Source organism: Lontra canadensis, unplaced genomic scaffold (assembly GCF_010015895.1).
Source record: "Lontra canadensis isolate GAN:19392208 unplaced genomic scaffold, GSC_riverotter_1.0 scaffold38, whole genome shotgun sequence".
NCBI classification, from domain to species: Eukaryota; Metazoa; Chordata; class Mammalia; order Carnivora; family Mustelidae; genus Lontra; species Lontra canadensis.
In genome coordinates this window covers 12,908,466-12,933,073 of record NW_022631032.1, presented here as the reverse complement: position 1 = coordinate 12,933,073, position 24,608 = coordinate 12,908,466, and the positions used below count along the sequence as shown (strand labels likewise).

Genomic DNA, 24,608 nt, shown 5'->3' with positions numbered 1-24,608 from the left:
TCCCCCAGCCAGGCCTGGAGAGCCCAGCCGTTTGCTCAGAGCTTTCCTTTAGAGAGCAACCCCCCCCCCCGACTGCAACATGACACACAGGTGATTCTTCATGTCCTTGGTCCAGGCCAGACTGTCCCCCATTCAGACGGAGGGCCTGGGGCTGCTGGCAGCGTCCCACTCATGGGGCCTGGGGGCTCCAGGGCAGAGCAGGGGGATGGGGCTCTCAGGAGCGGGCTACAAACTGTTCTTGCTCTTTATTTCAGGAGCACAATGAGTTTAACTCCTCCATGGCCAGGAGTCAGACCAATACGGCACGGATTGACGGCCTACGGCCCGGCATGGTGTACGTGGTCCAAGTGCGAGCCCGCACGGTGGCCGGCTATGGCAAGTTCAGCGGCAAGATGTGCTTCCAGACGCTGACGGATGGTAAGAGGTGGGCTGGTGAACTGGTACAGGGCCAGCACTTGGGGGTGGGGGGAGTCAGGGGGAGCCCTCAGAGGCTGCCCTCGCAGTCCCAGTATCAACCTGTCGCTGCGTTCTGGTGCCGCTCCCTTGCCTCTGGAAGGGCCGTACACACTTTCGTGATTCACAAGGCAGGGCATCTGCCTGAAGTCTGGCCTGTTTCTCTTCCGGCATCTCAGGGGTTGGCTTTCAAAGGGTCTCTGGTCCCTGAGCAGAAGGTCATAGCATTGAGACCCACATGAATCTTGGGGGCCATGTGCCCTCCTGCCTCTGGCTCAGGGCCTGGTGCCTCCACTATTTTATCCTTACTCCCGCTTCACCTCCTCTTCTGGGGCACTGGGAGCTGAGCCTAATTGCTAAGGTGCCCAGGAAGGAAACAGAAGGGCAAGAATGGGGACCCAGCAGTCCCTTGTACCCAGCAGCTCAGCTTATTTGAAGCAGCTTCAGATGGGACTTCAGTAGGTTCTGTGTCACCAGAGATAACAGACACTGTCTTCCAAACCATCCCCAAGGCCAGAAAGTCTGTCCCTCAAAATACTTCCACCTTTGGGCTTTGTTAGTTCCCTGTTATAACGATCTCTCCCAGTCCTCTGAGAGTACCCTTTTGAATGGTCATGGAAGTCTGATTTCCCTGAAGCCTGAGCTCTGAGCATGGGCTACCTTCCTGGGCTCACTCACTCCCTTCACCAGCCATTTACCATGGCACATGCTTTTATTTATCTACTTACTATCTATCTATTTTATTTATTCATTTATGAGCTGGTGCCCGATAGTTTTCCAAATATCAGTCTATCCTCACCCTCTTCAACTGAAAGCCTTTCATTTTTTATGTATTACTTACATTGTGTACAAAATAGTCTGCCTTCCAGAATCTTTTACTTTAGGCCAGCACTCTCAGACTAGACACATGATAGGACTTAAGGGTTTTTTTTTTTTTTTATTTACTCCCATTAAAATTTTTAACGATTTAAAAATCCAACAGAAATATTTTAAAGATCAGATGATTTCACGTGAGAACCATAATATGCTTATTCTTGGGAAAAATTGTGAAGAAGCCAATGCTGGTGGGCTCTGTACCCCAGCTGAGAGGGGGCTGCCCCGTGGCGGGCCTGCGCCTTCCCAGTGATTTGTACCCAGACGCTTTCACGTGAGCTTTCACGTGAGCTGGCTCCTGTAGGTTTGGTCCTTGCAACCCGTTCTGAGGGTTTTTTTTTTTTTTTAGGTGAATCTTCACTCATAATTTGAGGATGGTGAGATGGGGTGGAAAGGCCAGCCAGTTTGCTCAGATGAGTGACGCTGCCAGTATGAAAAGAACACAGGCCATCGTCTCCTGTTGCTGAAGGACTCTGTCCTCTCTTTGCACCTCACTTACCATCTCGATTTATGGGCACTTTGGCATCAGGAAGTACACAGGGTTAAAAACCCAAAACTCAGAATGCTCTGAGCCCTTGGCAGTTCTGCTAGACAAATCAAGAAGTAACAAATTTCTCCCAAGAAGACTATTCCTTTTACATTTGACAGTTAAATTTGATAAACCCAAAAGGGGCTAGATGTAAGAGAGTTTTGGTAAGTGGCCAAATTCAGGAGTATTTATCTTAATGACTGAGGTTCACACATCGATAGTAATTAAGTTCACTTAGGCTTCAGGCCCTGTCTTTAGCACGAAGGTGAGTCTGAAGGGTGATCAATGGTAGGGTCGTTGGAGCAGGGAGGACCTGTGGGATTCTGCCCAGGGTCAAAGACCACACTTTGGGGAGCAGGGAACCACCACATGCCGGCAAAGACATCATGGCCCTGGGCTGCTGTTAGCTACGGTGTGCCTACTTTTGGCTTAGCTGTCTTTTTTTATTTTAAACCCACTCATAAAGTATGGTATTTGCATGTTTATCAAACAGTCCAGGGGATTCTTAGGCTCCCTGGTGTTTGAGAGTCATCCTTCAATTTCGTGAGCGGAAGGAGACCCTTCTACAGATAAGGATGTCGGTTCTTGAAGCTTCTCATTCTTTAGAAATCAGTTTTAAAGACTGAAGGTCACATTGCTTTATGAAGTTTTTAAGTTATAAAGATGTTTTTTATGGACTCTTCACTGTGATTCCTTGAATTTCCTTTTTTTTTTTTTGTGCCAAATTATTTTTTGTTAAACATACATGTTCCAGAATGCTCTCAGCTGAGGGAAATTGAAACTCTACCCTCAGTCTTTAAAATTGTTGTCTATGGAGTGGTTGGCTTCAAGAACCACATCCTTGTCTTTGGAAGGCTTTCTCCACCCACAGAGTTGAAGAGTGGTTCTTAAACTCTGAGAAGCATGAGAAACACCAGAGTATTTGGTACACATGGAGATGTCCTGCTCTCCACTCAGAGGTTCTGATTCAGCAGATCTGAGGAGAGACCCAGAAATAATCATATTTAATCATTGGGCTCAGGTGATTCTGATGCAGGGCACGGGGAGCTTCGCTTCAAGAACTGCTGCCATCAGGGTTGCCGGGTAAAATACAGGATGGCCAAATAAATTGAAATTTCAGACAAAGAGTCAACAATATTTAAGTCCGAGAATCTCCTACACAATGTTTGGGGCATACTTAGACTAAAACATTATTCATCGTGTATCTGAAATTCAAATTTAACTGCTGGGTCCGTGTTTTTATTTAGTGTATCTGGCAACCCTCACTGTAATAGAACATATAATATTGATCTCCATGTGCCTCCGTCCTGAGCACCAGGTGAAAGAATGACCACAATTATTATTGTGCCAGCCGGGCCAAGGGGTTTCTACGGATTAGGGCAAAAAGTATTAGTATTGGGGGCACCTGTGATAGTGTAGATGTTGTGAAATATGCCTCACATAATTTGATCATTTTAATATTGCCTTTTTTTTTTTTTTTAAAGCAGAAAAGAGTCTGTGGGTCAGAGGGACTAAAGATTTTGTGCAAGAGCACAGGGCTTTCATGCGGGAAAGCCAGGCTTTGGGCGAGCTCTCGTCCTCTGTGACTCAGGGACTTCCCTTCCCCCTGCATCATACAGCACGGTTCTGACCTTGGCAGAGGCCTTGATTCTGTTCTTGAATGGGAACTGTGGAGTGCTGGGTCATTTCCGGCCATTCCTTTGCACCTGGTGCAGGGCTGCCTGGCCGCAGATATTCTGGAAATATCTGCTCCATGGGTCTGTGCGCTCTGCTGTGTTTCAACACCTTTCTGTTTTAGAGATACTCCCACAGGGGTTTTTCAGTCTTCCCCTTAGCGTGACTGACCCGTCTTGGAGAGACCTTCCAAATGAGGGGATGTGGACTGGTGTCACCTCTGCCGTGGGGACAGATGTCATCAGCATTTAGTTCTCAGCTTCTCTCTGTCGCTGCTGTTTTGGTTTTTTTGGTGGCTGTCATTTGGTTTTAGTTGTTGTTACCTGTTTGTGATTGGAGATCACTCTTTGCTTCTGTTGGGCTTCCGGCTCTGAAGCAGAGAAGCTGTACTCTACATGTACATGCAGATGTCTATTTATCATGTCTTTGGTGTCCTGTGCTGAGTCCCATTGGTATGGGAAGGGCATGTGGGAAGGACTTAAATGCCTCTTTCTCCCCTAGATGACTACAAGTCCGAGCTGAGGGAGCAGCTGCCCTTGATTGCTGGCTCCGCGGCTGCCGGGGTGGTGTTCGTAGTGTCACTGGTGGCCATCTCCATCGTCTGCAGCAGGTAGGCCTTCTGCTTCCATGCCCGCCAGCTCGCCTCGGATCCAGGAGGCCCCTTGCCACGTGTAGGCCCCTCCTGGGCCACACAGACTGGACAGGGCCTAACAGTTTGCAGACATGCTGCCCAGCTCATGGTCATCCCTCTGTCTCACTCCCTGGGCAGCCTAGAATTCGCCAGATTATGTGTTTGCTCTGTGCCTGAGAGCTGGGCGAGGCTGTGAGTCAACAGCATCTGTCTTCCAAGGTCCTTTCATTCCCCCTCCGTGTCAGAGTGACAGTTCCCAAATTGCATTTGACCCACCTGAGCATCGCACCCCGCATGGCAGCCCTTCCTCTGGTTAGAGAGCGGAGGCCCCCGGCAGAGGGCACAGGGCAGGCGGGCAAGAGGGGAGCCATGGAGGAAAACAGGAACTCTGAGCTCTGCGGAAGGGCGGGCCCTGAGGCCTTGTGAATTTTTCATTCGGTTTCTCCTGCCTTCAGGGCTTAGCCCAGATTCAGCTGCTGTGGAAAGCGGCAGAGCTGGCTTCCCTGGAGCTGTTCCCGCGAACTGATGGCTGTCCTCAGCATCTCTGCCCCCGACTGATGGGGGACCCACGGCCCCGCCTGGCCTTTGAAAGACCTTGACTGGAAAGCTGATCTGGGTGCTCACGGTGGTGGTCAGGCCAGGAAGCAGGATGGGAGCTAAATGTTAAAGTGAGAGCTCCCGCTCCCAGCTCCGGGGGATGCCTGAGTGAGCCTCCAAGGGGACAGGGGAGCTGGGCGGACACCGGAGTGGTGCAGCGAGCCTGGGCCCCAGCTGAAAGAGCTCCTCTTGCTTGTCTCCGCAGGAAACGGGCTTATAGCAAAGAGGCTGTGTACAGTGATAAGCTCCAGCATTATAGCACTGGCCGAGGTGAGTAGAAAGAACACACCCACCGCGGGGTACAGGAGGTGAGCGCTTGGACTACTCCCTATAGCCAGACTGGCTGGTCCCGACTGCAGAACCCCTTCCAGCCCCCAGAGCCCCAGCAGACGCCTCTCTCTGCAGGTTCCCCCGAGCCACAAGCTGCCTGCCCCTTCTGCTGTCTGCCCATGGTGGGCACTCATTGGGAGCCCATTGGGTAGATTATCTTCCACATTGATAAGCCCATATAGGACACAGAATGCAGGGAGAAGATTGGGTTTAGCAAGTCAATGAATCCAGAAATCAGACTCAGTGGGAAAGGATGGAGGGTTCTCTATTAACATCTTCTGCCTTATCTTATCCAATTGAGCGGCTGGGGAATGTGTTAGCCAAATTCACAGATAAGCCAGAGAACATGAATGCAGGGAATTAAAAAGATAGCAGAGCCCAAGAGGCCAGCGTGTTGGGATATCTCCCAAGTGTTTTCTTTTAAGCAGTACGTTTAAAAGTTTTTCTCACTCATTATCCTACCCATCTCTCTCTCTTTTTAAACCTATGTGTAATATTTTTCTAACTAAAATTCCTTGTCACCAACATACAGTGTAAAGTCCTGTGTCAAAATGATTCTTTTATCTGTGTCATTACAACATTGCAGGATCTGAACAAGGTCCCCCTAGGTCAGCTGGGACACTTCCCCACTTCCAGAAAACTTAGATCCCCAGGACATGTTCTCATTCTAAATAACTCCCTTTGAATTCCCCAGATGCCCCCAGAAATCCATGCCAGCCCTTTGCACTGTGCTGTCACAGGCTCCTTCTGGAAGCTGCGTCTCACCTAAACTCCTCCCTGCTCAGTGCAATGCCCCCCCCCTTTCTTCCTGTTCGCTCAGCAGTGAGCATGGACGACAGACCTTGTGGACACACACAAACACACACCCTCAGCCTGCCTTCCGTGGGCAGCTCCTGGAGCAAACACGGGCTCAAGGGTAAAATTTCTCCCAGACCACCCTCTCCAAGGGTTCACCAAGGCAGGAAGGTGAGGCTGGGACAGTCACCCAGCAGCCCCACCTCAGAGGAGCCGGTGCTGGCTGGGGCGGTACAAAGGCCACTCTGGAAAATCGGCTTTGTTCTATGGGAGTCTTTCAACCCAAGACCAAGAAACGGCCACGGGTCTGTAGAGAACGGAGCCCCCAGAGGCTGGCTGCTGTTCCCAGGCACTGGTTCCCAGGTTACTGGGAGGGAGGTGGGGGCTCTGGGGCTCTGAGACTCTCCCACAGGGGACCAAGCAGCAGCACAAACAGTTCGGGACTGGGAGAGTGGCCCTCATCTAAGGTTACCAGCAAAGTTCCTGCAACACTCAGAATCCCATCTACCTTCCTTCTTTCCCTGTCCTGGCCACTCTATCCTCCATTTTAACCAGTTGTAACTGGTTTCCCAGGGCTGTGTTCTCAATCTTTTCCTACGTCCTGACTCTGAGCCTCACTGCAAAATCTACAGATGCGTTTACCTATTTTAACATGTGCATTTGCCCTTCCAGCCAAGGCCTTAGCTTCCTCAGCTGAAAAACACAGACTTGGATTTATCTTTGATTCTCAAGGGAGGGTTCCACACCCCTCCCCCTACTGAGCATCAGAATTACCTGAAGGCCTTTCTCTACCCACCCTGCTTTCCCACCTCTGCCTCGGGATTCTGACACCACTCCCACCCACCCCCTGCTCTGGGCTAACTCCTGGCCATACTAAGAGCCACTGTGAAGTCCAGTTCCAATTTGGCATCCTGTGAGCTCTTTTGATGACACATTTAGAGATGGCCATGTCCACCTGATTGCGGAGGATGCCACATTGGGTTCAAGAGGAGGAATGCCATTTTGGAGCCTAGAGATGACCTGGGGTGAGAATGGGGTGCCCTAGGAAGGAGCTCCCCTTTTTAAAAGACCAGCAAGCTAAGCCTTGTCACTCTTCGGGCAGGGTATACAGAGGGTCCCCAGGCATGGAGTCCAAGTGCAGCTTGGTGCCCGTTGGGCCACTTCAACCTGAAATCTGGCCACCCTCCTGCTCTGGAGGGGTGGGCTAGGCTGACCCACCACGGGGCACCCACATGCACAGAGGTATGCTGCCACAATAGCCAGAGCCCCTTTGGGGGGACTCTGTCACCTCTGAGGCCAATAGAAGGAGGCCTCCCTAGTCGTTAGGGTGCACAGAGAAACCAGTCTGCTGTCTGCAGTAATGGTGCCTGCTGCGGCCAGCAAGGGGGGCTGAGCGCATGGCACCCCCTGTAATGAGCTGCGTGGTTGCTGACCCTGGCAGAGCCGGAGTTCGCTCCCGTGGCTGCTTTAGAAGGCTTCTTTTCCATTCCGCTCACCTTTTGTAAGCATCCTTGCCCCTGTTCATGACTGTTCTTTTTATCTTGTCCCCTAACCCTGGCTCCTCCTTGCCACCTGCTTCCCTAAACTCACAGTTGTGTGCCTTGAACTGCGTCCGTGCTTTTTCTGCTGTGCACATCCTCACTGTGATCCAGGCTCTTCCTGTTGGAGAATCACAGCTGGAAAGGCTGTAGAGCTGGGGTCAAGCTCGACACACTTGGAACAGAGGAGAAAACTCCCAGCTCAGATGGAGGACATGTCTGCCCCAGGATGGGGAAGGAGTAGGAATATTTAGCCACAGAAAAGCCTATTTTGTGCCCCAAGTTTGGGAACTTTATTCTGAAAGCTCCCTTCGACTCATCCCACCCTGACAACGCCTTGGGAGTCAGGCACTAATGCAGGAAGGTTAAGGGACTTACCCTGGTCACACGGCTCCTAGGCGGCAGAGGTTGATGGCACACTAAGTCTGGCTTTGGAGCCCATGCTCTCCCCATGTGGCAGAAGCTCAAGCTGCCGGGCAATCAGCAGCAGGTGAGAACCAAGTGAGGACTAACCCTAGGTGTTCTGGCTGGTAGTTTGTTGGTTCCCCCTCCGCTGGTCCCACTGTAGGAGGCGGAAAGGTCAATTATGTCTAATCCACATGTGGGCATGTGGATTACAGACTCTACCTGGACCGCCCACACGCATGCCCCTCATGGTGAGGTGTGGCTAGCAGCTGCAGCTCTGAGGACCTCCTGCCCAGGGAGTGACAGGAAACCTACAGCAGCTTCCTGACTGCATTCATCAGAGTCCCGCCCCTCTTCCCCTTGGGCAGGGCACAGGGTGCCGTAGAGGCCAGTGGTCCCTGCCCTCCCAGGCCCTCCTTTCAAGCTGATGCAAAGGCCGAAGGAGAAATAACAGGAACCTTTGAAGATGGAATACCTTTTCTAGCCCGTCCGGACATGGTAGAGCTGTTCACTTTGAGAGCAGTGTGCTGTCTGGGACACCAGTTCATGGCCCCCCTCTGAGCCTGCAGCACGTGAACAAGCGTGTCAATGGGAGGCTGGATTTGGGTGAGAGAGATTAGAGGGAAGGCAAGTTGTGAAGAGAATCTGTTGGATGCGGTGTTGGATGCTTGGCTGAAGAGCCTGGAAGCCTGTGGTTGATGTTCAAGAGTGGGTGGGACCGTGCTTTTCCAGTGTCCAAGGAGAGGCAGACATATGGTTGTGTAGTCTTATGATTTCGGGGAACCAGATATCAGAAGGTGCTTGCCGGCAGCCTAAAAACTGCCTGAACAGGATGACCAGTGAATAGTAGGCCAGGGAATCTATCTTAGAAAAGTTCCAGTGGATTCGGCATTTGGGAAATACTACTGGTGTTTATGGAGGTTGTGCAACTACGCACCCAATAGTAGCTGGTGCCTCCCTGATTTCTGAGTTGGCTGAACTGGGGAGGGGCAGGGAGAGAGGAAGGAAAGAGTTTGGGAAGGAAAGAGTTTGGAAAGCCCTTGCCTTTCAGGAAGCAACCCTAACACAACCATCTCCGGGTTGCAGGCAATTGCAGATAACAATCATGGAGCTGTTCTCAAGCCTCGAGAAAAGCAAAACTAAATAGGGTATGTGACCAGGGACTACTGAAAGCTCTAGTTTCCACCTCAGGCAAGAGGACAGGGCACTGAGATGACAGAACAGGAGTGTGAGCTTGATCCCTGCCAAATGCTTGTAGAAACCAAAGCACGTGGGTCGTGGGCATTTACAACCTGAATTTGGTGATCATGAGGAAACACAGATGATCAATAAGAAAAAAGAATGGGGACCTCGTCTCATTTACTATAGTTATACATTTAGTGATTTCAAGAGGAATTACAGATGTAGGGAGTTTTTATTTTGGCAAAAATATTTGATGATCTCCTAGGGGAAAGCAGTATAAAATGAGTACGGAGCTTGTCTTCAGACCCAAAGAAAGTGGGTTAGTGACTCTGTCAGCCAGGAAGGAAGTCATTAGCTTTATTCTAGTCCTTGTCCAATTCAAACTCTTGTTCATTTGATTGTTTTTTAAATTCATGAGTCAGGTGCAAGCAAGCCTAGGGATGCTTATCAAGCTTGTAGGTAACAGTTGGAGAGCATAACTAACACCGTATAAAACAATCAGAATTCAGAACTATCCAACAGCTTTGAATGCTAATTTGAAACCTGCAAGATGAAATGTTAGAGGGATAAATCTAGAATCTAATGTTTAGGTTAAAACAAAAATAAAGCAACACAGAAAGGAGGAGACCTGACTCACTATTCGTTTGTGTGAATATGTGTAGGTAGTTAATTTACCACATGTTTAATATGAGTGATATAGAGCCGAGTGAAAAGCCAAGTACTGTTATTGATGTAAAATAATAGTAAAAATAATATCCAGGTTTGAGTACCTACTGTGTTAAACACTTTACTTCTGTTAACTCATTTAAGCCTCATAACGGTCCCATGAAGTAGATTTTGCATGTGAAAAAACAACCTCAGAGAGGACAGGTATCCTGTCCAGAATCTTGCAATTCATTGCAAAACAAGGTTTTAAACTCTGGTCTGTCTGACTCTGTGGTCCCCCAGGTCAGAGGAGGCGATACACAGACACACTATCCTCTGTGCTAGTAAGAATACATTTACAGTGATCTTTTTGGTTCTGAGGACCTCATAACGAGAAGAGTATTTTTGTCCAAGCATTCTGCCCATGGAAGGTGGCAAGTTCTGATGTCTTACCTTAGAGACTTGGAAACACCCATTCGGTGCTGGAGAAACACAGGCAGGGATCAAGCATGATACCTTTATGGCAAAGGAAAGGAGAAGATGTTGTAGTCCTTCATGAAGTTATATAGAACCATCGAGGGAAAGATCAGAGTAGGTAGAAGTTTGATTCAGTAGGGAGCACCCCCACCACAACTGGAGCTATTCAACTCAGAGCCAGGCTGCTTTGTGGGGAGGTAAGCTCTCTGTTCCTGGAAGCATTCAAGGGCAGGCTAGATTGCCAACTGCTGCTCTAGGTGGGAGACTGGACTAGATTAGACCCAGAAACACATCTTGCTCCAAGATTCCACGCCCATCCTTCCTGACTCTGGGTGGTAGATGTATTTCAAAACTGTAGAGGACCAGCAGCCAGCCTGCTGGAAATCACCTTGGGCACCGGGGTAAAGGTCAGGGGGAGCCTGTTGGAGGAGGAAACAGACTGGATACTTGGCTACCTCTTCTGGGGGTAACAGGAACATTAGTAACTGGTTGTGAGTAAATGAGGGCCTACGAGGAGTAGAGGAAAGGCCCCCAGGGGCAAAAAGTGGCGGAATTTTCAGTGGGTGCTTATTAAATGTCAAGGAAATTTATGAGCAATGCCTTGGCTGTTGCCTTCGGGTTCCCAAGACTTCGATGGCTTAGAACCAGCGGGCCTTGGCTGCAAAGACCTGCCTGTGCTGGTCATTGATGCCAAGAAGCAGGGAGAGGTTACAGTCTGTTTCCTGAAGTACCTTCTGCAACAGCAAATAGCCTGTGGCCCGCTTTCTCCCGGAGACTCGTCTGAGGCAATTACTGTGGTTTTAAGAACAGACTAAAATGGGTGAAACTTCCAAATACAAGGAGGGAGGAAGATCCTCCTCAGTCCCTGCTTTTCCACTGAGGCCCTTTGCCTCCCTTGGGGCTCCCCTCTTGGATTCTTCCCCAAATCCTGGCTGGGCACCCAAGAACTCTGCTCCTTCCTGGAAACAAAAACAAAAACAAAAAACAAAAAACAAAAAAAACAAAACAAACAAAAAACCCAACTACCTATTGCACTCTTCTTGGCCCTCAGAAGCAGGCGGAACAGACTGTGTCTAGTTCCCACCAAGCTTTCCTGGTAGGTTTATTCCAAGAAACTGCCCACCACAACAGCTTCAACCACCACCCGTGTTCCTCCTCAATCCGTAATTCCAGACTTAGACGTCCGGCTCTGTTTCCATTCTGAGCGTTATGACAGACTTCCGGGCACTCGTGTATTTCATCTGCATGTTCAAAGAGCAAAAGCACGTGTGCAGACTTCCCTGACAATGGGGTTTCTGGCCCAAAGTCCCTTACCTGGTGAACGGCGCCGCTTTATTGCACACGTCTTGGCATTGATTTGGCTGCTTCTGGTGCCTCTTTAATCCCCCATCTTTAAATGCTCAGCAAGTGCCACCAATCCTCCCTTTGAAATTTCTCTTGCCTCTTCAGTTGTCCTTACTGCAGCACTCTGGTGGAAAACCCTGTATCTTGTGCTTTAACAACCGCAACGACCCCACAGCGGTTTTGTCCGCCTCCAGCCCCTTCCCCGCAGCATCCAGGTGAATGCGGCAGCCTGCCGGCCAAAAGCATTCCCCAATGCCTTGTGGTCAGTGCATTCCTTCCTTGCAGATGGAAGAGTTGTCAGCTCTGTGTGTCCGATGGCATTGATCTTAATGCCTTTGGTTTCGCGGTCAAGGCCCTCCCGTGCTGGTCCATCAGTGCTCTGCCTGCTTGGTCCCCCCTTCTGCCACACTGAAGCTGGCCATGTTCTCCTCATCATGCCATGGTGGGCTTTTCTCTGGCTTTGCCCTAGATGCTCCAGGCTTCTCCCTCCGCAGTGCATGACCGCGGGACATGTCCTTCTAGAATAGTGACCTGGAGCACTGGCGTCCACGGCCCTCTGTCTTCTCTGGTTTCTGCTGCATTTATAGCTCATTGCCTGGTGTGGGCTCCTGATTCTAGACTCTCTGGCACTCTTCCCCAGTACTGCCGGTCTTCATTGTCAGAAGAACCTTATGAGCTCTGCTTTTCCTATAGCTCCCATAGTCCCTAGAACAGCGTCCTGTCGACGTTGAGGCTAATGAGGGGGTGATCAATGTACCGCGGCCGAGCATTGGATGAAGTCCCTCCCAGGGACTGGATTTTTTGTGCTGATCCCTAAACTGCTTCCCTCTTGTGCTTAGATATCTGGACCATGTTTAGGTGAGTCACAAAGATGACAAAGTCTGCCTTGGATCCAGAATGGGATCCGAGGAAGCACCCTTTGCTCTTTCCCGTGGCTCCATCAAACCTTCTGGGACACAGGGTATCAGTGACTGAGGACAAGCCAAGTCACTACCTCTCTGGAGACATACTGTAGGGTTCCAGGAATCCTCAGCCTACAGAGGGGCGTCAGGCTCTTCCTGGCACTGTTGAAGCCTCCTGGACTGTCTGCTCTCCATGGACCCCCCAAGATGTCCGTGGTACTGATTTTGTCCTTTCTGAGTGCACAAGAGGGCTGAAGAGGAGCACTCCGTCTTCTCCTTCAGCTCTCAGTACTCCTATGTCACCCGCTATTTAGAACTGGCCCTTTCCCAGCCTGCTTCTGCTCAGCCCTGAGACCCTGATACTTGCAAGTAGGTCTAACTGACATTTTCGATACACCCCACATATCTGCCAGCATCCCCAGCATTTGTCCCCGCTGCTTCACTTTTGAGTGCCCCCTTATGGAGTGATGTAGGGTCACTGACAATGGCCAGGAGTTTCTTCTTCTTCCAGGAGTGCTCTGTGCCACATAAGAAGCCTCTGGGTAATGGCTAAATCATTTGTCCCCAGACTTCTATGCCTAAAGCAGGGGTTGATGGGTAAGATTTGGCCAATTTCCTCAGACTATGATCTTTTAAAGCTGGAGGCAGTCCAGGCTGCACCCCTAGCCATAGCATAAGTGGGTTTTGAGGTCAAAGAACAAACATACCTACAAATCAGTTTTTTTAATAGAAATTAGTGAATTAGAAGAGCGTAAAAATGAAGAATTTTTCTGTCTCTCAAGGCACTAGCAATCAGAAGTTTAGATTCATACACACTGCTTTTGTGCCAAAGGTATGTAACCTATGTTAAACATAAGGGAAAAAAATCGATTAACTGTAAAATAGTATAAATATATAATATTAACAACAACAATAATGTGAAACACCGTCCGGAGCATTATAAAACGCCTTATATTTTGAGCTGTATTGCATCTGATATTGTTATTACTACCACTGATAATATTTCCCCAACACTCGTAATCTGAGAACAATTTCTGAGCCCGGTCTCCAAATGTTTGTCTGTGCCTGACTCCGCAGCTGACTTGAATTCCCTGTTCACTGTCTGGTGATTCATTGCACTAAATACCATTTTCCTGATAATTAAAAACTGCTCACTGGCAAGTGGGAGCAGGAACAGGCTGATGCAGGATTTATGCAGAAACACAAAATGAGCCAAAAGACAAATGACCTGTTCTGCCTAGCTAAAGGCTTTTTTTTTTTTTCTCATCATCTTCAGGGACTTGAGAAAGCCTAGCGGTAATGCAGGAGAGAGGTCTGGAGAGCTGTGTTATTCCAGGATGAGGTAGATGCCAGGAAGCCATGATGGGCATGTGCTTGGTCACATCACTCTCCTGATTTTGAGCGCTGGATCCCTGTCCCCAGCCGGAGTCAGGCCAGGACCCTCCGCTAGGGCAGCCCTCTCAGATCCTCATCAGGGGAAAAGCGCCCACATCTCAGCCATTTGGTAGACCTCTGATTTCAGCTTCCCTTCCTCAGTGTGACAATGGTGTCTTCAGTTTCCGGGAAAACAAGTCCTGATTCCTACCGTCGCCCAGATGTGGAATTTCACAGGCACTTTGCATCTCTCCTCCTAGGCTCCTCCGTGCGGCCCCCTCAGCTGCTTGGGAAGGGCTTTACTGGCAGTCGGGAGCCCTGACCCAAATTAGCTGTGACATTGCCCCCCCACCCCCATTTCTGTAAGCCAGCAAGTTAGCAAACCTCTCCGTGTTAGTAAACTGCACCCATCATTGAAGTGTGGACTTGCTAACATCTTGGTGCACTTGGTGGCCTGTTCCTGGCCTGGAAGAATGCCAGCCCCATCAGATGAGCCGTTGTCCTCTGGGAACAGGTCCTTCCCAGAATGGATGGGGGCTAATATCCGTAAAGCTCATTAACTCAGAATCCTTTCTCCTTCATCCTTATATGTGTCTGTGCTTGCAAACCATTCATTACCGCACATTCTAGATTGTTTAATTAGACTTTGCGGAAGAGTTCCTGTAGGACAGCTTAGCATACATCGTTTAAAAGCCCTTGATCTAAAATAACAAGGTAGTTATTTTTAAGGTAACTAATAAACTCTAAGTGTCTGACATCCTCCACTGACCACCCCACCTTGCTTCTTCTTCCTACCTCCCCAAACACTTCCTAGAACCATTTACTGATAATCACCAAGAGTACGTCCATGTGTGAGCCCTCCCCGTGTACATCAGGCACTGGGCTGGGTATGTCACTGGCAATATGTTCTGTAACATCAGAGTCACCATGGGAGGGAGGTGCTAGCTTTGCCACTAGCGGAAGAGAGACCTGTTCTGAGAGAAGGATGGGGCTTTGCTGCATTATGCCAGGCTAATAAGAGGCTTTGGGATTCTGTCCTCACCTAACGGCCCCAGTGTCTGGCTCTCACGCTCCTCTCATCTCCGCACAACACAGAACTTGGGCAAAGTCACAGGTTGTGACACTGACCTGCTGTCTGCATGTCATTTTGAGTGGGTCTGTGGTTGCCTCACCTCCTGCCCTCACCCCTTCAGCTCATGCTGGCCACCTTCCACCTGCCGCATCTGTTTCTTCCCCAAAAAGCTCTCTCCCCGCTTACCTGCATGGCGGCTGATCGGCCATCCCCGAAGGCTGATGGGAACCTGGGCAGTAATAGCACAGCTCCATCCTTCTAGGGTGGGCCAGCCCTGGAGCATGTAGTCACCCACACCAGCTCCTACAACATCGCTGGGGTCTTCAACCTGCTTCGGGAGGAAGAGGCTTGAGAACTCGCTTTTTCTAGGCTGACTGCCTTGCCCGATCTTACTTCCCCACCACCTGCCCCGACTGCTTTGGGAGCGTCTTTCACGTAAGCCACTGGGCTCTCGGAAACTTGTCCCAGGGATTGCTTCTGGTGGAACCCCAAGTTTGGCTGCCTGGTGCTTATCTGCTTTCATTAGACACTTCAGTCTGGTTTCAATGGTTCGTGCTCTTCAGTTGTTCTTCATTCCAAATGAGAATGAGATGAACCCCATCCCTACTTTCCTTCTAGTCCACTGTTGGCAAAGGAGAACACCTGCCTCTCTCTCTCTTACTCTCTCCCTTCCCACCACAATCCCCACAGATTAGAACATTCCACATAAAGGTGAGGATCTCTCTGTCTGCTTTGTCCAAATCTCAGTTGGCAGATGGCAAAGTCAATGTTGTCATTCCCAGGTTCCCAAGGAGCGTTCTACCATGGTCTTGACCAACTTGAAGCAAGCAGCCTAGCATGCTAGGAGTGATTTTATTTAATGATTTGGAATGAACCATCTTTCAGAAAGAGTCGTTCTTCTGGGCATGGCACCTGGCTCTCTCAGACTTAAAAAAAAAAAAAAATCCCCCTTCACTTCTTTACTGTATCTTTCTTCTCCCTCTGGACTGTGCTCTAGTACTTAGAATCCTTACCTAAATGATGACCAAAGCAACACTAACTTGGGGGAGATGTAGAGTCCTCAGATTTTTTTGGATGAAAAATGTCAGGACTAGCCTCTGCATATAGGGCTGGGAGTCAGCTAGATGAGGTGCAGTGGGGATGGGCGGGTGGTGCTCAGAGAACCTGGGGGACTGCCTCAGACTTGGGTCCCGACCGGGGACGATCAGCACCTGTGCCTTTCCAGACCCGCCTACCCTGCTGACCTGACTCTTCCACCTACCAGACAGCAGCAGACGGCAGGCAAACCACTTCCCCTTCACAAGGATGCCAGGCTAGACCATGTGGTTTCGCTTTCAAAGTCCTCTCCTGCCCACCACACCACCACCAAGTGAACAGTGTCTAGTTTTTGCCTAATGACACATCAGACATGTTGAAAATTACATTGTGAGTGAATCCATTTGTTTCTTGGCTCCATTTCCTTTTTTGTCCCCTCTTCTCCGCTTTCTGAATGTGTTTTTTCTGCAGTGACAATTCTCTCTTTTGTCCCCATGCACACCTATTTATCTTGCCACTGTAAACATCAGTGACAAAGTCTATATTCCTTTTTGTATTTCTCATTCACCATTTTATTCATTTTTCATACTTCAGGGTGTCTGAGGGCATGGGCGTTCATTACCATTTTTCCTTCATTCCACCTCATTTTTTTTTTCTCTGTAGACTTTGCTCTTTTCTCTATCAGCATTTTCTAAGCTTTTTTCTTCATGTTTTCTCTTCTGGTGTTCTGTCTTGACACTTCTAACTTGAGGTTTTTCTAATAGCAATTTCTCCTTCTCTCTCTCTTTTTTTTAATCCATCCTTCTCCCTCTTGCAGCCTCGGCCACAGCCGTAGTTATAACCTTAACGGTGGCCTCCACTCAGAGAAGTTGTCAAGTTGATAAATATTGATATCTACCCTACCATTTTACCACCGCTTTTCTGCTAATGCATTTGGTTGGCATCAATCAGTTTCTTTGCCTTCTGTGAGTGCTCAGTGTGGGAACTGGTCCTGATCTGTCACTTATAAGTAATCTGCTCCACATTTCATCAAGAGCTCAAAAAGAAAAGAAAATATGGAGGAGAAGTAGAGGACAGAGAACCAAGCTAGTATGGCCCATAGGGAAGGGAGATGGGAAGGCCTGGCCAGGCACAGAGAGGCAGTCTGTGTAGGGGGATCCTGCTCGGCCATACCCTTGCTGCTGGGGACAGCAGCCAGGACTTACTGACCACCGTATCCTCTTTGGGATGTTAACCCTGCTTATCTCCTCTAATAAGGCTCCCCAGGGATGAAGATCTACATTGACCCCTTCACTTACGAGGACCCCAACGAAGCTGTCCGGGAGTTTGCCAAGGAGATTGATGTATCTTTTGTGAAAATCGAAGAGGTCATCGGAGCAGGTATGGCCCTCCCCTCCCCTCGTTTCTGTTCTCTTGGTGTCCAAGCATCTTCTTCCCAATGTCCTAGGTGTTCTCTTTCAGCATAAAAAGTCATCCCATTGAAGGAGAAGGAGCTTCTAACATCTTTCTCCCAGAAGATGAGTCTGACTCATCTGCAACGTGTGTCTAGGGATCTTTGGGGGGTCTTGATCATGGTGGCCAAGCTTGACTGGTGTTGCAGAGAAGTCAGCTGCAGTTTCAAAAGACTCAGACATAGCTCTGGAAATGGATGCCGAATGTGGACAGAGAGAGAGAGAGATCTAGGGTACACAGTGGAAAAGACTGAAAGAAACAGTAATTTTTAGAAGCTGGACATAGTGTCTCACTCACTGATAATCTCTCCAGGGCTCTGGATCAAGATTCCTTCCTCCAGTTTCTCTTTTCCTATATACATGCATTTGGAGAGAGATCATGATAAATTGAAGAGGGACCACTGTTTCCAGGAGAAAAACCTCCCCCTAAGTGTATTTTCTACAAAAGATCTATGATATGGACGGTAACCCAAGACAGATTTCACTTCCAAGAAACGTGTGTCCTCGCAACCATCTTACTGTGTTGGAATAGAAACTCAGCCCAGCAGAGGACTAGCTGCCCGAGATGTTCTCAGGAGAGCCTACCTAAAAACTGACCTAGATTTTTCATCTTTCCTTAATGGATCAGTAGTTGAGTCAATTTGGCAATGGACTCACATTAAAAAGTGAACAAGTAAAATAACCCAAAATATCATCACTTTATAAGTAACCTCTTTATGCCTCCTCTGCTGCCTGTTTTGAATCTTCTTATAACTGTGTCTGCTTTGTGTCCTCTTTCCTACTTTTTTATTTTCTTCTACAACATTCTTTGTCTTTTCTTCTCCAGTTCTTGTTAGCCGGTATTCAAGCTCTCTTCCTGCATAATGCTGTCGTCGTCTTTTTCGTCCCTACGCTTAGAAGTGCTTTATTCATACCAGTATTTGGAGAGCCATGGTGTTGCCTCTTCCTGTAACATTTTAACTTGATAAAATACGCTCAGTTGAAGTCTTACAGACAGCCACTTCATGTATTATCTTTAGGAGGAAAGTCACTATCCTTCCATTCACTGCTTCTCTTAAGGCACTGAGGGGTCACAAAGCCATCTGTGAAATTGGAAGTCACATTTGAAAGCTTGCCCCATTAGGCCACCATTTTCGTGCTCTGGTTTCTCTCTTAAAGAGCTCCGCCCTCATGGATCTCTGGGGGGCTGCTGGGACTGTCCCTGTTGGGACACACCTCTCCCCTCCCACCAGCCCCTCTGAGTCCCAGCCTGCTGGCCGTAATCTGATCCACATGAGTCTATCCGTGTTTCGCATTGACTTTCATTAAATATGTTACCGAACCACGACTTCCACTTCTGTGCAGATAATTTTCTCTTCCTCCTTAGATGCTGACATATTTAAGGATCATGCCTTGGAAGGCTGGATACCAGATAAATTGGATTACTCCTAGGGGCTCAGATTTCTGCAGTGAACTTGAAAGAGTGTCGGGGAGATGTGCTTTCAGTCCTGTGCCCTGTTTCCTCACGTTATTAATTGTTGTTATGTCATGTGGTAATGGTGCTAGTGATTTTAATGTTATTTATGTCATGTGCTTCGAGCGATGTGTTCTGGACTGCATGTCACCCCAGAGAGCACCCATCGGCCCCCTCCCGCCTGTGTCAGGGGAAGAGTAAAGAGGCTTTTCACTTTATGACCCTGCCAGGGAGTGACGATTGGGGGTGAGCTCACCCACCGCCGGCCACCTATAAAGGGATAATCGACGGCCCGGCTCCATCCTTTACTTTCCCTTTTTGTGTAGCCTGGGCCGCTGCTGCTGGTGCATCTTCCTCAGAGAAGGTCAGTCCTCTCCGAGGCTCACGTGGGAGTGGGGAGGGATGCATACATCCAGCATTTCATGAGACACCCAGCAGTATGAGGTAAAGACCTGCGCCTGGTCACTGCCGACCACCCTCTACCAGATGCTCACCTCCTCATGATCCAGAAATTCCAGGGCTAATCCCTGTGGATATTAATTCACTATGTGTAACTCAATGCAGTTTTACCAGAAGACGCTTCTAGCTGGAATCAGTCCCCACTCTCCAGTTCTTTTTCTCCTCTCTCCCCACTCTTGCTTCTCCACACCCCGCCTCACTGAGACTGACTTTAGTTTGTGCTAAAAGAGCTGGTGTGAAGGTCAAGTTAAAAAGAAAAGCATTTTGTAAGGTAATGTTTAGACAGTGTTGTTGGCATTGCTGCTCTTAACCTCCAGACTGACTGGGAGCAGGGGGCAAAAAGGGGGCTGCAGATCCTAACAACACAGGAAAAGAAGGCTCAGAAATCATTCATCCTTTCTCTGCTTGGGTAACCCCCCCAACAAACTCTTATTGAATACTTCTTGCATGTTGGACGTGGGGCTCCAGAGATAGACAAACAGCAACCCTCTCCCCTCCCCAGAGCTCTGACAATCTTAGTGGGATATAGGCCAGTCATATGTTCACTGTTGGGCCAACCCAGAGCAGCGTTCAGTCCCTTGCTCTGGGAATGAGCGGGGGCATCAGGAAGGCTTCACAAGGAGATGACCTTTGACCTAAGCTTTCAAAGATGAAAACTGGTAGAAAGAACAAGATTTTTGTGAAACTCATTAGAGAATGAGACAATGACAGAAGAGGAAAATTGCATGACTTAAGGAGAGAAATGAACATGACCTTCCAGCAGCAGGCTGACAGAGGCAGCTGGCACCAGTTCCCAAGAGCTGATAGTGTGCGTCTCTTTCCAGCCCCGTGTTCAGTGACACCTGTTGGTAGGACCACATCAGCCCCAGTAGGGGTGTTTACATGATGGGAATTGGCAAATGCTACAAATGGGAGGTCTTTGTTTCTTTGCTTTTTGGAGAGCTCTCCAGTGAACACTTACTAGCACACCCCAGCTTCACAGACCGTGCAAGGTTATTTCAAAGGATGCAGAGGACCCTGCCCATACCTGCTGAGTGCCCCCTCAGCAGGTGGGGCCCAAGAAATGGGTTGCGATTGTGGCTGAAGGGGTTCCATTTAGAGTTCAAGAAGATCCTCGTTCATTAAACACTGACCCTGTGCCTGAACTGTGGTGGATTCTGGGAAATGCACAATGCCTGACAACCCCTGCCCTGTGGGGCGATAGTCTAACTCACACACCATGCTGGTCCACAAGAGATGGGAAGAGAGGTTTGAGGGCAGGAGAGAGTCCAGGAAGGAGAGACGTTAAGCGCCCTTGAGGATGTGAAGGCTTTGGATGGGCATACTCTCCACATGACACATCCTGAGAACAAGGAGGAGAGAAGGCTGACAGGGAGGTGTTTCCTGACAGTAAGTGTCAAGTACTGAGTCTGGGGAGTCAGGCTGAGATCCGGCATTCCAGAAGCATGGGTATGGGTTTTATCCCATGGAGGATGGTGGGTTTTAGGTAGGCATCTACAGGCTGGGTGATGGGAATGAGGCTCTAGGGACACAAACTGGATAGAGGCTGTGTCTGGATTGGACCAGAAGGAGATGATGGGAAAGAGTGGGTAAGACCTCGGAGGCATGGAGACAAGTTACGAGACTTTGCTTGGAAGTGTGGAGAGGATGGTTGGGTGGTAGGGTAGCTCAAGTAGCCTTCAACTGGAGTGGATCCAAACGTGGTGAATGGAACTGATGGGGGGGCGGGCAACATGAAGGTTGTGGCCAGAAATGTGGGGTGGGGGATTAAACCTGTTGGAGGGAGGGAACCCTGCCAGGCCCTGGGGGTAGGAGTTGGCAGTCATGCATGCGAGTAAAGGCAGTAGAGTCAAGTATAGGTATTGAAGCTGGAGAGTTGTGGCAACTGTGGGTTTTCTCAACATCTGACCCTGTTTCTCAACATTGCCCTCCAAGTTCCATGAAAGGGACACATTCTCAGAGTTTTTGTTCATCCCACGCCAGGCCTGGTGTGGCACTCAGGAGCTCCATCAACTGTTTGTTGCATATGGTTGAAGGAAAGTAGATCCTTGGTGGGGCGAGTAGAGCAGGGAGGAAAATTGGGGGTGACTAGGCAGAGCTTAGGAGAATGGAGAGAAAACCTAGAGGAAGGTGAAGAGTCCTGATTCACTTGGCGCTCCAGAAGTGGCTCAGTGAGATGAAGGCTGGTCTTTGTCCCCCACAGCAGATAATGGATATCACTGGTCTCTTCAACGAGGGCCACAGGCCTTCTGGAGTCTTTGGCAAATATCAGCTCTTCGTGACCATGAATCTGACTCATAGGAGCCCTCCCACAGATCAACTCCAATGCATTGGTTAGTTCTGATCAGTTCAATTCACAGATTCACCCAGAGCATCAAGCAGGCTGCTATCTATAATTGGGCCCTCCAGCATGAATGGCAGTCTGGGTTGTGCAGTGTGCAACCTATGTAGCTATACACAGCAGCCCCGATCATGACTGTCAAGTGCATGGAAATGTAGGTAGATGTGACACTAGAAGATGGCTTCCAAAGGAAGATATGGCAATTGTATTTTATTAACAAATCTCCTCTTCTGGCTCCAGTAGCTGCCAATTCAGCATTTTTACAGAAAACTTTTTTGAGAGAGAGGCAGGCTTATGGGGAGAGGGTTGGGTGGTGGGGATCTGTGATGTGCACCAATTGGAAATGGACCAGCAAGTCTCCCTAGTTCTCTCCTTTGAAGAAGAAGATGGGTTCTTGGGGATGTTTTGGTAGAAAGTCCACCTTCCAGTCTGATTTTCCCAGGCTTAATCAAAGTGGGGGTGGCCTCAATACTGGATAAGAGTCACAACAGGAAGGGCTCCGAGAAGAGGATATCAAGTAGATGTCTTGAGTACTTATAATTAAAATAACTGGAATGTTATTGAACACTCACTGTGGACATACTTTTCAAGCATTGCCTTACTTCACTCCCTTAATATGAGATAGGGTGTGTGTGTGTGTGTGTGTGTGTGTGTGTGTGTGTGTGTTTAAACTGGTGAGGAAATTGACATACAGAGGATAGCTTGCCAAAGATTGTGTCACCAACTGAGTGAATAATAGAGCAAGAATTGAAACCCAGACACAGTCAACCAAGTCTGGTGAATGTAACCCCCTACATAGCTGCCACTTTGGGCACTGTTCTGGGAAAGAACAGTGAAGTATATAGGGACGTTACTTCTGCCTGGGGGTTTGGGATATGTGAACTTCCTTATTGGTAGTGACGATTCGTCCTAGAATTCAGTATGCCCGTGGGGTAGGTGCCCCTCATTTCCTGGAGAGAGCACATTCTTCCATCCTCCAATCATCTTCTTCCAGTATAATCAGCTACCTACCTTAAGGATAGCAATGAGGACCAAGACAGGCAGCATTTTCAGTCATATGTGCTAGCTTACGTTATAAAATAATGTCATCTACAGGTGGGCAGCTGTCGCCTGACCATTGGCAGCCCTAAGAAGAGAGATAATCAGTTCACTCTCACCATGTAGGTATTAAGTATCATGCACACCATGGCCATCAAGCACACTCCATCTTGTCCGCTAACTCCAGGAGCCCAGTAACGGGGACCTGGGGAGCCCTGCCAAAAGGAGGAATGGCACTATGATCAATAAGGAATGTCTGTCCCGGGTGCGGGGCTCGGAGGTGGCAGACCGCCTGCCATGGTTTTACTCTCCTTGGTTTAGCCATAACCTACTTACCTTGCCCAGGCTAGTGTGATAAAACTGGCTGGAAATCCTACTTTAAAACCTAGTTTAAATTTATTCTTTAGAAGTTCCTTTTCTGGTGGAAGCTTGAATTAGTAACTAGAAGCTCTGCTTTCTTTTCTTCCCCCCAAGGCAGTTTGTGACTTCAAATCGCTGCTCCTAAAAAAAAAAAAAAAAAAAAAAAAAAAGTGCAAATGTGTGTAGATTCGCACTGCACATAGCCAAGAGCCACCAGTCGAAATACCTGCTAGCAGGTTAGATGTTTCATTTTCAAAAATTGAAAATTCTTCCCTTCTGATTTTATATATAACAGTTGAGACATTTAATGCTGCTGAACCACTTCTCTCTTCCTCGTTTTGTCAAGGGAAGAAGGAAAGAGGAACAGGCAAGGAGCTGAAAACTTGTAGGGGATAATTTTAGGAGCCGTCCGGAGGACAGACGCGGGAACTGGCTAACTTACCCTCAGAGGACAGCCTGGAGGGCCGTGGTTCTCAAACTGGAGCCCAATGTCAGAATCCTCTTCGAGGCCTATTAAAACTCCTGTCACAGGACCCCACCTACTGAGCTTCTGAACCAGAAGGTCCAGGTAGAGCCGGAGAATCTGCATTTTCTAGCAAGTTCCATGGTGATGCTGCTGCTGTTGGGTGGAAACCACACCTGGAGAACCACCGCTGAGATCCCCTGGCCCCCAGACTGGCCTGAAGCCAGAGGGAGGTCCTAGCCAAAGGGAGGTCTGGTGGTAGGAGAGGCTCCAAGGTCAGCCGCAAAGATGCATGCCAATCGAAGTCCAGCCAGACCAAAATTAGGCTGGTTGCAATCAGTCAGGGAAGGATCCGCGTAGAAATGATCAACCCTAACCACTACCCAGTCATCTCCTATAAGTATTTATTTTAAATATAATGTTAATGCTTGATTTGTGGAGAATATTTTTAGGTATTATGAATTTTTATCGAAAACTGCAAAGTGTTTGGCCGTGCTTTGGAGCTCATGGAAAAGGAAGCTCTTAGAGCTCAGATCCTGGCAAATCAAAGCATCCTGGACAGCAAGCTCTGGCCTTAATGACAGGCAAGGTGTCAGGAAGCAAAAATAATTTCTTGAGAATGGTGTATGAACCCGAAGTCGAAGAGCAAGGGGACAGAGCCTCTCAGGTTGTAAGCCACACAAGGCCTTGGTTTTCTGTTACTAATGATGGCAGTATGCCCACCGACCCCCACTCCCTAGGAGCCTTGGCGGTGCTAGAGGACCAGAGTCCCCACACTTTAGCTCCCGAGGCTGAGCTAGGGATACCTTCCACACCCCGATACCTGGCAGCCGGACTTCCCCACCACCCCCAGCATAAAGCCCTGCTTTGTCATCGGTCCCACTAGTTTGCAGAAACCTGCTCCTCCTCCTTTTTCTCTTCCAGAGTCCACCCCCTATGTGCCATGCCCCCTCACACCCCACCCCTGGCTTGTCTTAAATCGCCACCCACATGTGCGGCCCACAATGTGTAGCCTACAAAACATCTTCTCCAACACTCAACACCCCCTTAGGAAGCCCCGGTGGTCCTTCCTTTCTTTTTATTGTGTCAGGCTGAGAAAGCTGAGCCTGGGGAGTTGATGTGCCCTGAGTCGGGTGGTCAGGCTGGCGCCCACAACGAGCTGCTCCCTCCACTCCCTGCCCCAGTCC

General features: G+C 48.9%; 1 protein-coding gene across 1 annotated transcript in view; it reads left to right on the top strand.

Moving 5' to 3' along the window:
- The window catches only part of EPHB1 (EPH receptor B1), a 416,986-nt gene that overhangs the window by 332,167 nt on the left and 60,211 nt on the right, over positions 1–24,608 (top strand). Inside the window, exons 7-10 of the mRNA XM_032869646.1 lie at positions 255–417; positions 4,031–4,139; positions 4,963–5,027; positions 17,114–17,236. Of these exons, the coding sequence (XP_032725537.1) occupies positions 255–417; positions 4,031–4,139; positions 4,963–5,027; positions 17,114–17,236 (460 nt within the window). The remainder of the gene's footprint in view (positions 1–254; positions 418–4,030; positions 4,140–4,962; positions 5,028–17,113; positions 17,237–24,608) is intronic.